The 18013-nt window shown below is 34.2% G+C and overlaps 4 protein-coding genes across 9 annotated transcripts in view; 1 reads left to right on the forward strand and 3 right to left on the reverse strand.

Moving 5' to 3' along the window:
* LOC111789067 (LEAF RUST 10 DISEASE-RESISTANCE LOCUS RECEPTOR-LIKE PROTEIN KINASE-like 1.3) overlaps nucleotides 1–132 on the reverse strand; it is a 9849-nt gene extending 9717 nt beyond the window's left edge. The window contains exon 1 of the mRNA XM_023669708.1: nucleotides 5–132. The gene's annotated coding sequence lies outside the window, so the exon portion shown is untranslated. The remainder of the gene's footprint in view (nucleotides 1–4) is intronic.
* Nucleotides 133–1495: 1363 nt separating this feature from the next.
* Nucleotides 1496–2547, forward strand: LOC111787696 (protein OPI10 homolog). The gene is made up of 2 exons (XM_023667727.1): nucleotides 1496–1836; nucleotides 1939–2547. Exons 1-2 carry the CDS (start codon nucleotides 1734–1736, stop codon nucleotides 2400–2402), a joined length of 567 nt encoding a protein of 188 aa, XP_023523495.1. The 5' UTR covers nucleotides 1496–1733; the 3' UTR covers nucleotides 2403–2547.
* A 1294-nt stretch (nucleotides 2548–3841) lies between these two features.
* LOC111789397 (protein TPX2-like) lies at nucleotides 3842–4952 on the reverse strand. The gene is made up of 6 exons (XM_023670158.1): nucleotides 4904–4952; nucleotides 4780–4830; nucleotides 4594–4695; nucleotides 4383–4442; nucleotides 4209–4303; nucleotides 3842–3995 (listed from the first exon to the last, which is right to left on the reverse strand). The coding sequence occupies exons 1-6, from the start codon at nucleotides 4934–4936 to the stop codon at nucleotides 3872–3874; spliced, it is 465 nt and encodes a 154-aa protein (XP_023525926.1). The 5' UTR covers nucleotides 4937–4952; the 3' UTR covers nucleotides 3842–3871.
* Nucleotides 4953–7187: 2235 nt separating this feature from the next.
* On the reverse strand, nucleotides 7188–17684 carry LOC111788703 (uncharacterized aarF domain-containing protein kinase 1). 6 transcript variants are annotated; one of them, XM_023669146.1, is made up of 16 exons: nucleotides 17276–17684; nucleotides 17085–17168; nucleotides 16234–16374; nucleotides 16076–16146; nucleotides 14985–15078; nucleotides 12984–13061; nucleotides 11493–11559; nucleotides 10393–10478; nucleotides 10081–10131; nucleotides 9876–9923; nucleotides 9456–9531; nucleotides 9139–9319; nucleotides 8264–8401; nucleotides 8060–8172; nucleotides 7734–7805; nucleotides 7188–7652 (listed from the first exon to the last, which is right to left on the reverse strand). In XM_023669146.1, exons 1-16 carry the CDS (start codon nucleotides 17483–17485, stop codon nucleotides 7543–7545), a joined length of 1620 nt encoding a protein of 539 aa, XP_023524914.1. In that variant the 5' UTR covers nucleotides 17486–17684; the 3' UTR covers nucleotides 7188–7542. The 6 variants fall into 6 exon arrangements, with proteins under 6 accessions (XP_023524914.1, XP_023524918.1, XP_023524917.1 ...); XM_023669150.1 differs by lacking the exons at nucleotides 16076–16146; nucleotides 17276–17684 and adding exons at nucleotides 15269–15350; nucleotides 16876–16964 and having other exon boundaries at nucleotides 9411–9531; XM_023669149.1 differs by lacking the exons at nucleotides 16076–16146; nucleotides 17276–17684 and adding an exon at nucleotides 16876–16964 and having other exon boundaries at nucleotides 9411–9531.
* Nucleotides 17685–18013: the final 329 nt, after the last annotated feature.

Consider the following 18013-nt stretch of genomic DNA (forward strand, 5'->3'; position numbering starts at 1 on the left):
CAATTTCAGCGCCGGATGGCCGCAGTCTGCCGGCCTTTGGTCGCCCCAGAACGGGAAGGCGACGTCGGTGATATTGCCGCAGTTGAAGCGATTGCTGCAGGAATCAAATGGATTCCCAAAGACGAGGAAGAGAAGGGAAAAGGAAAAGAGCAGAAGGAAGGAGGGAATTGGGGAATGATCCATTGAAGAACAGAGAAGAGGAGAAGGGGAGTCTGAATTTGATCGGAGAGTTTGTTGTTTTGTTACATTGTAGATGGAGGGAGGAGGAGGTATTGGACTCTCTAAAGTTGACTTGGTACAAAATTTGGGGGAAAAAATACACTCAATCAATTAAGAAATTGAATTTTTGATTGGTTATGTTATGTGGAAAATGTGAAATTTAATCATATTTAGAGGAATATTATACTTTTAGAGAAAATTTAATCATATGTACACACATATATATATATAGTCCCATATCAGAAAGCAAGGACCTACCGATCATTTGAAATTAGTTACCATAACGCCTTCTCATCAAGTAGTACAACTCTCGCACACACACACAGACAAGTAATTGCCTCTAAGACCACAAGTAATTGCCTCCAAGACCATTGTGAAATCCTACATCAGTTAGTTTGGAGAGGAGAATAAAACATAGTTGGTAAAGGTTATAAGGAAAAAAAACATTTTTATAAAGGTTATAAGGAACAAACCATCCATGGTGTGACAACCTCTCCCTACCATACTTGTTTTAAAACTGTGAGGCTACTCTCCTTATCAGGCTTATTTTAAAATTGTAAGACTGACGATAATACGTAACGGCCCGCTGTTGCCAGCGAGGACGTTGGGCCCTCAAGGAGGGTAGATTGTGTGGTAGGCTTGGGTTGAGACCGCCACACCACGTAGCTAATAACTTGATAGGACTTTAATTATCAACGTGTTTAGATAATTATATATCAAGCAACTCGTCTAAGATTTTACTCATATTTAAATGAAATTGAATCATTTTTTAATGAATGTTAGTCATTTTTTTGGAAAATTTTCTTCTCCTAATGATTATTAAATATAGCATTGTGCACAATGCTCCTTAGGTTACCAATAATTTATTCCCGGAGAGAAAAATGTTGAGCTTTGACTTTACTTCATTATCGTGGGATTATGACTACTGGACTAGAAGGTGGGGTCGTGGGGTCATAAGATTATTTGTTGATTCATCGCGGGATCATGAGTACGAGCTTTTGACTGAAATTTCTTTTTCCTCTTCTGATCGGGTGGCTCAACTCTTATTTCACTTTGGTCTGTTCCAATTCGTGTGTTCTTTTGTCTCTTCAGCTCATTGTTATGGTCAATTTTGGAAGACTAACAAGAGAAATGTCAAACGAAAGCAAGAAAAGCTCGAGTTGCGTTTAGAATCACTGCTCACGAGTGCGATATAACATTTCACCTCAAAATTATGCACTAAGAAGTGTGCGTTACAATAGACAATAGAGGCACAATTGGGCCATCTGTGCAAAAATGCCCTAAAAACAGTACCTTTAAGAAAACTCTTGAAACATACAGAAGAAATGAGAGTCCACCACCAGTTCCATGGAGGCCATTGGACCCAACCTCTGAATCCTTCTAGATTCTTCTGGAATGCGCCACCCTAACCGATCTATGCCGTTTCATATCCAGCCGACCGCTCCATCGGAGCATCTCACTTCCCGAATTTCCATCAATTTCATCCCTCAACCACACCGCTAGAGAAATCGAAGATGTTCGGAGTCGTCTTTCCCAATCGAAGCTTTCCGATGGACATTTCAGCCTTCTCTCAAATCGACACTTTCCATTGGGTTCTTGACATGAACACATTTGTCGGTATGTTCTCTAACGTATTGTGTTCCATTTCTGTTCTCTTAGATTGCTCTGTTTCGATTTTCATTTCGAAATCATGATCCGAATCCATAATCATCTTATTAGGTGAAGCCTATGATCAGATTCGTGAAATGTGCATATTCTTGTTGAATAATTTCACTCTTCCACCCGATAAAGCCCTAGCTGTGTATATTCAGTCCCCTGGATCTCAGTTTCTCTTCTGCGGTGCCGTAACCCTAGCCAGGCCCTCGGCGGTGCTATCTCTTCCATGGCCGGAGCCTGGTGGTCAGATGCAACTCATAGCGGCCGATTCGGCTCCTATCTCGGCTAAAATTGGAGTCTCCGTCGAGGATTTGGCTTCCCTGCAATCGCTTGATGTCACAGCCGGAAAAAGAATCGAGCGTCTAGCCCTAAAAGTTGGTGAGAATCTGTTCAATTTCATGCAATCTTTCTGCGGTGTTGATGGTTCGAAGTTGGTTGTGCCAATGGATATCTTGGACAGATGGTTCAAGAAGTTTCAGGAGAAAGCTAAGCGCGATCCTGAGTACTTGAAAGGCTTCGTGTTGTAAGGCTCCATTTAATCCCCGAATTTTTGTTTGTGGGGATGATGAGTTTTAGAAGGTTGTAATGTATGTATGTTCATTAAATTCTGTGCTTGTTATGGATGGAAAAGCTTGAATGTTGCTTCTAATCTATGAATCACTGTTCTTCTGATGGTGCATCTTAAATTGACATGAACGAAAATGGGGGTCAAGCAGTTTGAAACTTGTTCACTGTAATTCATTATAGGTTTAAATTTGTGGGGTTTTCAGCATTTGGCTCCATGATCGCTTGGTCGAGCTCCTGCCTCTCACCGCCATGGCAGAGCCCTTCCCTGCAGAAAATGCAGCGAAAAGGTCAGTGTGGGCTTTGATTGGATGGAACAACTGAACAGTAAGGTTTCAGGTTGAAGTTATTTTGTGTTCTTCCTGGAACTTTGCATCCATACTTTGTGTAGTCCTAATTAGAATGTTACTGTTTATGAAACGCAATTTGATCATGACCAACTCAGAATTTTTCAGCTTAGCCACGTTCGTTCTCTATTACAAAACAAATTAAACTCGTGATTCGAATCTATTCGAGATAGCTTGATTAAGACTTGAATGACTCTAGATACAAATTAAGTATATATACTCCACTCATGTAGCTAAATGTAACTTAAAATTTTAATACTAATATTTTAGAATTGAAAAATACAATGAAATATTCATAAATTCGAACACGGATGGTATAATCTTGTTATTCATCGTGATGTTTTTGTGGTATGATTAAGACATATTATTAACTTTTAATGTATATACATGAAGTCTCCAAACCAAAACTATGAATTAGTCCTTGTATAATAATAATATACTTTACATCAGAACGATGCATAGTATATCAGCCATATAGTATCATACGATATACTTATAAAAAAATGGTAAGTCGGGTTCATTTATATAATGTTCTAAAATCAATTTGGGTTAAACAAACTTCGAAATCTGATCCCATCGAATTTGGATCGATGAACTTTTTAAACTCAACCCGACTCCGTTTATGAGTATCAGTGTGGTGGATGGTTGGAGAATTGATGGATAATTGCTTTTGCAAATGTGGAAGATTATCTAAAAGAAAAGGAAAAGGCTAAAAAACCAAAAAGGCAATATATTTACACACAAAAGTTCCCCTAAGAAGAAAACAGATATAGACCATCTACCAAAAAAGAAAAAGGCTAACCCGGAAATGATTACCATTTTATTTATGAAGAAATCAAAAAGCCTCCACGTTTGACATTCGTTACTTGTATTTTTGTCGTAAGCAGAGTGTAGCTAACTCGAGCGTAGAAGACACTGATTATCGTTTTAAAGATGGATAGTTTCATTTTATTTGGACGATTTTGAAAGAACAAGTCATGAAGCGAAAATGCTTCTCTCTACATCAAAAACATCACTCTCCCCTTTGTCTACGACTAAATTATACAAACACAATTATAAACACATGGTTTTACAAATGATATAGTTTATTTGATTGGTTTCAAAGCTTGTCTCTGAAAGCTGTAAACTTCACTGTCACCGTTGCAGCTCCATTGCTCCTTGTTCATCAAGAAACTCGGCTCTCTCGGGATCGTCAAAGGTCGGTTTGATCTGCATGTGATACAACCACGACATCGTTTGAGAGTGAAACGTAGGTGTTCCTTTTAAGGTCAACTTTTAAAGTTAATGTATTTTAGCTATACGAACTTCATTCAAAGCACTCTATAAGTACTTTTTACGTATTTTTAAGTACAAACATCATAAATCTTGAACGAGAAGTACCCGTTAAAGCGTTTTTTTTTATATTAACTTTTTGTGCTCTACCTTTGTGGAAAGTAGGGTCTATCAAAGTAGGGCATGAGCTGAGCTCTTGGAATCATCTCCTTTCTCATCAACCGAACCTCTTCCTCTTCTATCATCTGTTCCACACATTTTGTTGTTTCACTATTTTATTCCAAACTTTTGTATTATACAAAAGATTGGTAAGTTGATGTTTACCTTGTGCAACTTTTCTTCCACTTTCTTTTGTAGCTCGGTCACGTATAACTTTGTTGCTATCTACGATTACGAGATTAGCACGAGACGAGACGAGATTCGACAAATGAGTATCAATATTCATTTAAACACGAAAATTCTCCTATTCTTATATGATGTTAAATCATCGCTCTGTTTATAAGTTAAAGTATATCTGCTTATATTCTCAACTCACCGAGTAATTAAACATCGCCCGTTTCACCGCTCTTTCTTGCGTATGCAACTTGAAATCTTGAGGCTTCTTAGTGTTATCTTTCACAACAACCTTTTGAGGAGTCTAAAAGAACAAGCAAACAAATCAAACCTCACCACTTCCTTCCATTCCACAAAGAAGATTCAACTTCCATCTCGAAAAACTTACCCGAACTCTCTCTGTCTTGTCCGAAACTCGGTCTCTAACGCCATCTTTAGCCTAAGAACAAGAAGAAAAGAAAGTTGAAAGCAAAGAACAAAGAAAGAAGAAGAATGAAGCAAGAGAGGGAAACCTTGATGAAAGATTTTGGTGGAGATTTGTCCATGAGTGAATGATATGAAGAAGAGGGTCAAAGGGTGATGGAGCTAAAATGGAAGCAATGAAGTGCAAAATTTATAGTGAAACTGTGGGGAAGATGGGAGGTTGGTTGGTAAGCAATATGTGCGAGTGATATCAATGCTCATTGCTGTTGCTACATCACCAACATGTCAAAGAACTTGCATGCTCTCTTGCACCAAACTTTCTGATCAAATTTCACTCTCCTTTATGCACATTTTTTTGCTCATTGAATCAAAGGCAAGCTCAAATTTTAGTGATATCAATGGTTCTTTGGGTTGGGCTGCTTAAACATTCTTATCACCAAACCCCATAATATTGACAAAAAATGGTGTGAATTCTACTTTGTTTTAGTAAATTTAAGGGTTGATATGTTACATCATATGAACATGTTCTTTTCTTGTGAAGAAGTTGGCTGATGAATAGTTTTCTTTATAGTGAAATCCTTTGCTTTGTAAAGAAATAGGACATAAGTAAAATGTGTAATCATTGCTGCTTTTTTGGGCTTGGTCGGCTGAAAAAAAGGGTTCCTTTTGTTTTTAATATTCTATATAATAATTCGAGTATAATCGATGACTAATCACCTTTAAAGAGAGTCGAGCCGGTTATAGCTTAACTTGTTAAAACATATATTCTCGACTAAGAAAGTTGCAGGGAGCGAGAGAAATAAAGTGTTCAAAATATTTACCAGTATCTATCTGTTTATGGTTGTGTTCGTCAAAGTAATTTCGATGATCAAGGTAGATGTAGGATGATGAATATGAATGACAATTTTACGAGAGTTTTGATTTGTAATGTTTTAGTTAAGTCCATCTACTGTTATGATGATGTTATCTACGGAAACCTAACAGACAAAAATACATTTTCAATTCAGAAACTCAAATAATATTGTTGTATTTAAAAGAATATTTTAATGATATGATATATTTATTAGGTAAATAATAGCTTATTTTTATTTATTTAATACGGTCGATGTGTGTTATAAAAAAAACATGTAAACTTTACTCTCTTTTTACATAAATACATCGTTTCTTTGAGGGGTAGTCGTGAAAATTCAAGATTCTCATAAGATGGTTTTTCATATTTGCTCTTTTATGATTTTTTAAGCATATGAGAGTCTCTCGAACCACGAGTTTTTAAAATGTTCATGTCGAAGCATAAAAAAAAGTTCAAAATAAAAATTTAAATTAAATGAAATAAGGAATACCAAACATCTCGATACATCCTCATAAATTTTCCTTTGAAAAACAAATAATATCAAACTTGTATAACTCTATCCATAAAAAAATGCAAAACATCTACGTTCTTTAAGAATAAACATCCTTTTAATAAACTACGTCACTCTATTTTGTCACGTCATTCACGTTCTTCTAAACAATTATCGATAAACCGATCATATCATAATATAATTAACGGTCGTGATTACATAAGACTATAGCTTAAATAATAACGTTACTAAAACTTTTTTAAAGTTAAGGGATAACAATATACGATTGGATCGATTTCTAAGAATGCAAACATCTATCTCAGGTTGTTAAGCGAAAGCACCGTATTGTCACTATCGAAAGCCACCGCTTACAAACACCAAAAAAATATATATATATATATATATATATATATATATATGAATGAATGAAAGGACCATACAATACAAAAACAATTCAAGGTTGTTAACAACCACTCTCAATTATTTCTTCTTAATCCCGTTATCCACCAAATCCTTTTGTTTTCTTTTCTTTTTTTCCTTCTTATTTTCAGAAAAGATTAATTAGAAAAACACCTAAATAATAGTGATAATAATAATTCGAACACAAACATGAACACGACGAGAACAGTAAACTTAACGACTCGGGAATTGAAAACAAGGTCGATATGGAAGAACTATGAATATATTTCATTATAGAGAGAAAAAAAGAAGAGGGGTTTGGAGGAATTGCATTATTGAAGGTAAGCGAGAGGTCGTTGAATTCGTTTGGTGTTTGATTGGAAAAAATGAACAAACTCCTCATTTCAAAACCCCAAAGAAAACTTCATTTTTAAGTTTGTAATGAAAGCCCAATGGTGGACGATCAATGGTGGACGTGCAATCCATCTCATCCCAAAAGCCAAAAGGGACATGCATGTTCTTTTTTTCCATAGAAGGATGCAAAAATCACCCTAAAATTAGGGTATGAGTATGAGTACGAGTACTAAAAAACGTTTCGAAATGCGAAGGTTTAACTAAGACTTAGAGAGTCATATAAAGAACATGAGCCTTAACCAATAACCATCTTTACTTCTGTATACAACCAATAAATTTCTGAACCTTTACATTAGAACTTTGAATCTTCAAAAAGGTCACTCAATCATACAAAAAAAAAAAAAAAAAAAATAAAGGCCTCTAAAGTATTTGAGAAGGTTACATTTAGTCCTATCCTATTTCTATCTGAATGCTTTATCTTGTTTTGATTTGTTTTGTTTTTGGTAAGACAAACAAAAATGTATACCTTGGGAAATCATTCTTTCAGAAACTGATGATTTCCCATTAGAAGCTTTAAGTCGAGGAACGAGTCGTATATACTCTTCCAGAAGCCAAGAACATGTACCTTGAATACTCTACAGGAATGAAAGCATCGGCAAAGTTTTCGTGGCATAAATGAACTTGCCACACAATGAATACACATAATGCATGAACTTTTGAAAATTTGATAGCGCCTCAATTCCAGCTACAAGAACAGAACAAAAGGTCATTCTCAATTCCTTGAAATATACAAACATTTGAAATAATAAATTAGATGCCATCTTACCAAGAATGAGCCTAAAATAAAGGTAGCTTAAGTTTGTCTTCAGTCTGAAGTAAGCAACTTTCACAATATTATCTAAATGCACAGGGGAAGGAAAACAGTAATTTCAATAGAGAACAAAAAAATAGGAACCCAAATTAAATTATAAAAGCATAGAGCTCAAACTATATATGGTAATTTAAACTTTTAAGTAAAAGATCCACATAACACCTAGGTCAAAATAAATCCTTGTCAATGCAACTGAGAAGTTAGTATCATCAATTGTTCTGCTTCTGCTAATCCTAGGTAACACGATTTTCAAAACTTAATTTTGTATGAAAAGCTCATACCTGTTTCAGGATTCAATTTGGGAGAAGAACCACGTAATGCAAATTTGGCATAGGTTAATATTCTAACTCGTTGTGAAACACCCAACTTTCTCGTGATGGACCTCAATAAACCACTGCGGCATAGTGGAAAATATGAAAATTGTAGAGAAGACAGATTCATCAAGTCAATAAATTACTCGGTATAAATTCCACTTTTTGTCTTACTCTGTGCGCAGTACAGTGAGAAAGTCCGGAGGCAAAGATTCCATGAATGAAGAAATGTCCTCCATCTTTAACAACTTCAGTTCCTGCTTAAGATTTCTTTTTTCTTCATTGGACATTCCCATCCCAAGAGCAGATGTACTATAAATGAAGTGATGAAGTTGGCAGGAATCAGCTTTATATTTCACAAGTAAATAGCATTAACTGCAACTTTTGGAAACTAGATTCATACAATAAAACAGATACTGTCACAGTTGTAATGCATTTTCAAAGTTACGGGCTACAAATTTACATTGACCACCAGTAACTTGTAGTTCCTTAAACTTCATATTCATCCGCTGTGGTAAAAAAAGAATGAGCACAAAGCCTACGCTGGAATTGAAAAGTGAATTCAAGTACAATATAACAATTCTTTGGCGCAATATAACAGAAATTTCAATTTAATATATCTATGCTGTTCATCAACTCTTCAGGGTCTTTTCACGACCATTCTACTTTATTGTGTTTACATTCTCCTCTTTTCAGTCTAATCTGAGTAACTTGTTAAGAAAGAGTCAAAGGTCTGACTTCAAGAGCAATACAAATCTTGGTCGTTAATTTATATTGTACGCAACTGTCAGTTCTATATCAATGCTAACTCTATGAATGCCAGAGATTTAAATAAATTGGACTTGAATGAAGTCCACCATTGCAAGCTCATAGTCACAAGTTAGAATTATATCAATTATTTAATCACATTCTCACATAATGCACCTCTTCAAGCTAACCACAAGACATACTAGTTGCATAATCGCTAGTTGCATCATACGTCCAAATATAAATTAAATGTTTGTGCTCAGAATTCATCACAATCAATAATAAAGTAAAGTAATAATCACCTATCAAATGATCTCCCAGTGAAAATGAGAGGGAAGTATCTACAGTACTTCGGGACATCAAACCGTTCTCCTAATTGAAGTATTTTATTGGTATCTAGTGTAATCATGGCCTGCCAGAGCTGACAATAGTTCAGTCTAAATTCTTCATCCAACTGTTTGTAGATTCCATGATCTAGAAGAACTGCATTATTTGTTTCATAAATGGATTGTATATGGGGCAGACTATAAGGATTCAACGTCTAAAGTCCAACAAATCAAAACATCAAACATACCGAGAGTGAAGCCATTTAAATGGTCCTGAGAAACCAATATATTACCAGGGTGTGGATCACCATGCAGGAAACCATGGACAAAAATCATCTCAGCAAATATTTCGACAAGTGCTTTGGCAACCTACAATATAACCAAAATGAAGGCAAATTAAGCATAGAAGCATTTTTCAACAAAGCGTTGAGATGAGAAATGAAGTTGGAAAAATAAAATCCTTTATTTGATTTTTTTTTGTTCTGGCAACGCATCTCAGTTATCCTTGAATGAACAACTCACGGCAGATAAAATAAACATCTATCCGCTCAACCCCACTATACCTTTCATACTCTACATGATTGGAGTGACTGCGAGCGAACTAAAGTGTTTTTAGTTACCGTTTAAAAGGATCCATAAAGAGAAGTTACCAAATCAACATGATTTTGACAACTAAGTTAGTTGTGTTATTACTAAGTAAATGCAAAACAAACCTTTGCTGGTTCTATGCCCGATTGCTTCATGAATTCAATATCATCAACCTGAAATTAACAAACTTTAGTCGAGCCTCTTAAATTACAAAAAAAGCGGCTAGTTATTTATGTACCCAAGAGCTAACTAAGAAACAATAACATGGTACTAAACTAAAAGTTGAAAGCTAGTATAACATATCATGAAACAATAGACCAAAAGTCATACCTTGTGTCCTTCACAGAACTCCATTGTCAGAACTTGCCTCGTGGTAAATTCCTAAATATGTTTAAGCTTATCAAATTACCATTGCGGTATATACATCCGTCCCATCACAAAGAGCCCAAAAGACAAAAAATGAAAAAACCATCCCAGGCACTTGGGAATCAAACTTGTGATAACAGTATCATGATTATAAATCCTTTTACTATTAGTTATTGGTTTATATTGTAGGTTGCCAAAGCACTCCGGAATCAAACATATGATACAGGTGGCAAATAGAAAATTGTACATGACAAACAAGAGCCTCAATTTCCATACCCAATATACTTGAGGAATCTTGATCAAATTTTTGTTCTTGAAGTTTTCAGCAGTCCTCTCAGCATTTCTAGCTTCGTGGATGAAATCTGCACGCCAAAATGTATACTGATCACTAATTTACAAGAAGTTTTGGCATGATATCCCATTGAAAACTATTCCGATAACAAATTGTATACATTTACAGCCTAACTTGCTGAACAGGGGCCTAATTCACAAGTCTGTTTCATCATTATTCAGCATATTCTCCAGATTTGTAGAGACCGTATATTTTTAATCCCAAGATTATTTAACCTTCCATAAACTAATAGGTCTTTGATTCATAGAAAATGGTTCTTAGTTACAAATGGAAATTCATGAACCTACTTTGAAGTTTATCCATAACATATCGAAAGGAGAATGCCACCATTAACCAAAAAAAATCATTCAGCCTCTAAAGCAGAATATTGATCCATCCAAGCATATAGAAATTTAAAGGGAGTTGGGCCCATTTTTGCTTTTCAAGAGTTGGGAGAAAAGGAAAGTGGTCTAAAGCCGTTCATTCCAATCTTCTAGAGTAGCATCCCCAAATTTAGCCAAGATATCATCTAAAGTGAGAAACCAGTCAATAAGTGAGTGAGAAGGGGACTAACTGTTGACAGACCAAGTGAACGGTTTGGAGTGGAAAACCACAGAGATTGGCTTCTTAAATAAACCTGTTGAACAACTTCATGCTACAGGTAGGTTCTTTTTCAATAAGTCGCAGTCACTTATTGCATTGGTTTAGTGTTCACACCATAAAATGCTTAAACCCGTGCTTAAAATCAATCAACCATGTAATCCCTAAATAATATAAGAACCATACCAAATAAGTATTAAACTCATAAAATTAATGATTTGAACCTATAAGACATAAAAAAATCTAATGATTTGTTAAAAAACTGTTAAGGGCTTCATTGATACCACCCTCGACAATTCAACGACTCATAGAAATGTTTTTAAGTATAAAGAATAAATAGAAACAAGAGTAGAAGTTTGGAGACCAAACTTGTAATTTAAGCTAATTATTAAATATAACTACCATGAAAAAACCTCATTGAACCATAGAAGTTTTGAAAACTTACCCAACTCCAAAAAAATTGTCTTTTCAAATTCTGATGCCAGCCACTGAAACCTATAGTCTGGGAATAGCTGTATGAAAAGTCAACAGCCAATGGCAGGGGATAAGCAGTTCTTAAAGAAAATAATTTTAAAAGATATGCATGAAGAGATGAAAATTAAAGAATGAGACAATTATTACAATAGTTAAAGAGCCAATGGAGTTGTAGAAATTAGAAAGACTGATTAGTTGGCTTGAACTTGCATAAAATGATTTTTACATTAAAAATCAGTCAAAGAAGTCAGATATAAAAGCTAAAAACATAATCACATCAACTATTTGTCAACCTCTTCTTCATATTTCTTCACCTTGGAATGAGCCAATAATTTGATCCGTCTATGGCCAGATCTCATATGTGGAAAGCCTTCTATGGCTTCCTAATGAAAAACCAATTGTTAAACCACGTTGGGTCTAGATAGCATCTTTCTATTCTTCATGGCATTGACCACATTTGTTATCCTATTTGTTTCTCTCAATCATTTTCTCTATGAAAATAGGTTTTCTATCAAAAACTAAAAAGAAAATAACCCTAAGCTAGGCTATTCTTTCAGACTATATAACACCCACAAATGACAAATCTCAAGAGAAATTTGTTTAGAGACCAGGATCGCAACTCTAAATGTCCTAACCAATTTGTAGTATGTCCCATAGTCTTATACATATTATTCAGTTATTTAGTTGCTGACTTTGTATACATGTTAGGAACTTTTCAAAGAAAATTATGAGGATGTTTGCTATAAGAAACAACAATAATGAATTATGCAGAAGCCAGAAAATCTCAACAATGCATCCCTCCTATTGGAGATCTTTTCTGCCCGATGAAAAACTTGGGTACTCGGAGGGATATATGGTTTATGATGACTTTACACAAAAAAACACAGAAAAATACATGTATGCTCCCCTTCCTAAGAGAAAAAAGCAATGACCTTTGAAACGATGGTCAAAAGACAACTCAGATCTTTGTTTTTCTTTTGGATTTTACAGGAGCAACATAGTTGGGTAGAAGACGCAATTGCTTATGATGTTCATATTTTTCTGAGATTTTATTCAAAGACTGTTTCCATATTGCTCTCTCAATAACTCCCCAATTCTAACATTATTGTATGTTCCTCAATCTTACACAAAGCTATCAAGAGTTCCCAAATCATTGCAGGGAAGACAAAAAAAAGGGTAAGGTTGGGAAAAAGATAATGTAATTCTAACAATAGGTGAGCCATGAAGGAAAAATATGGATTTATTAAGTTCTAAAGTTGTTTAAATTCAAACAGGCCTTATCTAGCATGTGTAAATGTTAGAAACATTGGCAAAGTTTGCCTCAAAATTTTGGAAGTTTCATTCTTATAAGAGGAGAAAAGAAAAGAAATAACCAAAATTACATTTATTGCAAATGGCAAGCAAGATGCACAAAGCTATACATTGTATAAAAACTTAATAAAATGGTAAGCAATATTCTCACCCATGAGATGGTTCTCGATAGGAAAGACATGACTGTTATGTCTATTTTCACGTGTTGCATCAATCCTGGGTACTGCACCTATGTTCAAAAATAATAAAAATAATAATACATAGAAATCTGGTTTTATTACACGTAATTTCTTATTCTATACAATGAAAATCCAATATTTTGAACAATCTAGAAAAGGTCAACTACAAGTTTTTAATACGTGAATTGAATTGAAGCACAATATTTCTCTACATCCTAAGCTTGAAAAGAAAAAAATACCCCTAAACTATGGATTTTCCTAAACTTTAAAAAAGAACTACCCCTAATCTTCCAAAAAGAAAATTCAAAGACACCTTTTTTGTTTCAATAATACCCTTAAACTTTCACAAGTACACAAATATTTCCAACCTTTCAAAAAGGTTAAAAAAATACCCCTAATCGTAAAGTTATAAATGGAAATGCTAAAATTTCGTTTCAATAATACTCCTGGTCATTCAAAAAGTTAAAAAAATACTATGTTTCCTCTTCTTCCTCTCTCTACAGAATCCTCATCCATGAAAATGAATGAGAATGAATAGATTATTAGCATTTGGAAGGAAATAGTAACAATTTGACCAAATAAGCTCCAAAAACCCAAAATCCATAACCATAACCCTTCCCCGTAACTCTCTCTAAGACAAAAAAGAAAAATGAAAAACAAAATCTAAATTGTTGTTAGGATGGATTTAGAAACCTAATTGGGTAGATTCAAGTACGGATTTGTTCAATTCTTCAAAGTTGAAGGATACTTTATCGTCCTTTGGGTTTTTGAGATCAATTTCTTGCTTGAATTTGATTAAAATATTATTACCCAAATGCTTGAATTTGATGTCAAATGTGGGGATGAAAAATAATTTTTCCATGATCCACCTACCACTTTCATCTCTAGGTTTGTTGTCTTTCATTGCATCAAAAGTAACAATTGTGTTTGAAGTTCATTTGTGACTCTGTGTTTGCTTTTAACAATTGTTAACAAAGCATTAAACTTGAAATTTTAAGGCGTGCTACAACTAATAAAACAACCAAGTGAAAGAAACTAATGTGCAAAGGCTTTAAGTTGGCGTCGAGTAAAATTACTCAATACAATACCACAAGTGTACGAGTCAAGTTTTAATATAGTGCAAGAATGTCAAGAGTATCGTACCATGGTGTTCTAGTTCACTTAATTATCACAAATGTCATCACTAAATTTTATTTAGTGAATAAAATAGAAAGATGAATAAGAACAAAATAAAACAAAAGATGGTGAACAATTAGAGAGAGATATCTTAAACAACTAAGATTAACATTCAAATAATCTATAAGTCAGAAAGGAAGGGGTAAAAATTGCCTAAAATGTCAAGGGTATTAATGAAACTTCAAATTTTCCATTTCAGTATTTTTTAACATTTTTTTTTTGGAAGTCAGGTGTTTGAAATTTTTAAGTTTAGGGGTATTAGTGAAACGAAACTTATCCAAAACTTAATGGAAAGAGTACTTTTTTAACGTTCTTTAAGGATCATGAGTCTTTTTAGAACTCAAGTTTATTATTGAAACAAAGTTAAGGAGTATTTTACATAATTTAGCCTATGTAAGATAAACATAAACATGCTAGAATAATAAATGTAGGAAGAAAGAATGAAATGAAGAAAATAGAAGATAACAAATAATAACAAAAAAAGTTCAAGTATAATGAGTCTTTTAACAATAAATGCAATCTGTATAATCACAATTCAGTGACCTAAAAATTAAAACTCCTCATCTTCATTTTATCCGTCAAGACATGTGGCCCTTTATATCTTCCAATTTGGTCTTATCTCTATCATCCTCCACATTAATTAAGGTGGTCGAACCTGATGCCCTATTCATTGTGTTTTCAGCACATGCTCAAAAATGATGCCACTATCTTAAAGAATTGTCATCAAACACAAAATCATCATCCTCTAGTTTCCTCAGCATGCAGTAAATTAAATGATACTGTCCATATTGACAAACCTTGATAGCTACTTCTTGATTATTTTTCAGTATACCACGGTGCACCTGAGCAATTGACGCAGCAGCTATAGGTTGTTCATCGAGTGAAACAAATCTGAAGTTAAACAAACCCCAAATTATGGAATAAAACAATCTCGAACCCCGTAGACTGTGGACAGAACTTTTCACGAAGATAATTCAGGAAAAATAAATAAATAAATAAATAAAATAATCTGGTAATCCAGTGCACCAATGACACAATTTTAGCCCGACCCTATAAGATTCAGAACAAGCTAAAAACTAACCTAACATGTATGCTACTCATTTAACCAGAGCTCCAACTTCCTTTTCTTTCTGCAGTTAGGCAGTTTCCTTTTTGATTGTTGCCTACAAATATTACATAACTGACTCACAAATCATGAGAGCAATAAGATCATTCTCACTTGACATTCCAATTTCAATTGCTTTCACTGGCATGAGAAATCAAACTCAGTATGAGAATGGCTTCTCTCAATAATTTATCTAACTTGATGAACTTAATATTATTTTCAAATATAGAAAAATGACCTTACTTGACAAGGGATTTGTTGTACAACTTCGTCCTTGAGTTCAATAATCTTTCAAATATAGAATAAAAACCAAAGAACAAGACCCCTGAAAAGACTTAAATGCTTACTATGATGCCATTATACACATCCATGAATAATAGTTAAGAAATAGTAAGACTTAAATTTCTATGAATTTTTTGCATGTCTTTCAATCTTTTGGACCATCCTACCTGTGGCTAGAAGAGGTTTAAGCATGACTGGAGTCTAAAAGATTGCCATGATGTTATTTTGTCATCAATTATTATAGACACGGAGATTAGATAAAGTGGTCATTGGGTGATACAAAATTTAACTATATAATAACGTCAATGACAAAAATGGATTTTTTTTTTAAGTTCGGGACTAAATAAATATTTCAAAAGTTTAGGGACTAATATGAATAAATCTAAAAGTTCCGAAATTAAAATGGGATTAAAATTTAAAATAAATATATCTAAAATAAAAGTGCTAAACACAAGTGGAAAGCGCATAGTAGCTAGTCCCACTAAATATTTATAAACTTACATTGCTGATATATCTGAACCGAGGTTGCAGATTAGAATATCTTTTATATCTTTGAATGGACAAGGAACAGCCTGAGGTGTTAATGACTATACAAAATTAAACAAGAATGAAAGAACCGCATTCTACAAATTTAAATTTTCAAGAAACTTAGACTAAACCTGATCTTGCAGTGAAGAGAGAATGGACGAGTATTCATTTGGTGTCTGCCGCAATGAAGCTACAAACTGACCAGCTTTAACATAAAACCCCTTATTAACTTGGCATAGCTTTAAGATTCTATTTGCAGAGCGACGATGAACCTAACCAAGGTCATTTTCATGAAAATCAGAAATAAGTAATAGCATCTTCATTAGAGTTCAGTTAATAGTGTTAATCTTTCTCGTCAAAATTAGACTCAAATTCCATGAAGCCCGAGAATAAGATGAACAATCTTAAAGCCTGAGAATAACTTTCAAGAATTATTAATTATATTTATTTCATCTTAAGTGTAAACCTTCAAGTTATCAAATGTTCGAATCGATCTCGTTGACATAAAACCATCTCAAAAAATAAATAAATAAATTATGCATATTGTATAAGATCAATCATAAAGGTGATTAGGAAAACTTGGCTTCCCTATCAAGTAGGTAAAAGAAGGGAATGAAGACCATTTATTCTGCAGTTCATAAGACCCATACCAAAATTGAAAGACAAAGTGTTTAAGTTTCCAGAATCCAGCATACATTAACGAAAGATGGATCATCTAAAACGAACCTACTCGACTAGAAATTATACAAAATTTTGAAAGTAAGAAAACTAACTCAAAGAAAGCCTATTTGATCGAAAAGGACAGCACATGAACTTCCATCAGCAAGCATTAGAGAACGATGATTGAAGACCACAAAACCCCCTACGCGCCGCAAGGAGTGAGAGATTGTGAGTGCGTGTGTGTATTTCGTTTAATTTCTAATATCAAAATCAACAGTTCACAAGGCTAAAACTACAAGCCAAAAGGTAAATATACACAAACCTCAGATAATTTAAGACGGTATTCCTCAGAGTTCGCTACCACCCCTTGCAAAGAGTACTTATAGTCAAGAACTACCAGAGAAATCTGCCATTCAATAATACCAAAGTTAAGAAACAGTTCAACGATTTGAAGGAGAAAGAAAACATCAATAAAGCGAAAGAGAATAAAAGGGGCATAGAAGAACATCAGACTGTGGAAATCGCGCGAGAGGAACGACGGAAGCCGTTAACAGCGGCCCTAATCTTCTCCCCAAAATCGAGAGAAGTGGAACGAGAATCGGAAGATGATGAGACAAATTTGGAATTAGAGTTCGAGGTCTGGAACGCAAGTCCAGTTCCCGTTGTTAGAACACACAGAGTTGCCACAGAGCGAAACCTGAAAATCTCCGTAATCCTCCTCATTTGGAGATCACTAGTTCTTCGTACTTGCTACCGCCGCCGCCGCCGCCGCCGAGACACAGAGGGAATCTGTATCGGCGGGATTTTGGCGTGCAATTCAAATTCGAGCTGTGGATTGTGCTTCCTCCACCGCCGGCAGTGGAGGACGATAATCGCGGGAATCTTTTATTATTATTATTTTATTTTTTCAGTTCCCGGGGAATTTTTTTATTCTAAAATTTTCTTAACACCGACGCCAGTACATTGATTTTAGCTAATTATTAATTTGGACCATTTATTACGTCACCTATAGAAACTGCACAAACTTTTTAATTTTATATTGTATAAATGAAAAATAAACGACCTCAATAATAATAATAATAATAATAACAATAAATAAATAAATGTATATAATATTGGTTAAGGCAAGCAAAGCCCTTTCCTCATCTATTTCGTTGACGTTATTAATTTTATGTAAATTTCAAAAAATAAAAAATAAAAAAAAAGAGCCAAAGCCTAAAATTTCATTCATTTAAGCGATTAAGTTGAATA

Source organism: Cucurbita pepo, chromosome LG02 (assembly GCF_002806865.2).
Source record: "Cucurbita pepo subsp. pepo cultivar mu-cu-16 chromosome LG02, ASM280686v2, whole genome shotgun sequence".
Classification (NCBI taxonomy): domain Eukaryota; kingdom Viridiplantae; phylum Streptophyta; class Magnoliopsida; order Cucurbitales; family Cucurbitaceae; genus Cucurbita; species Cucurbita pepo.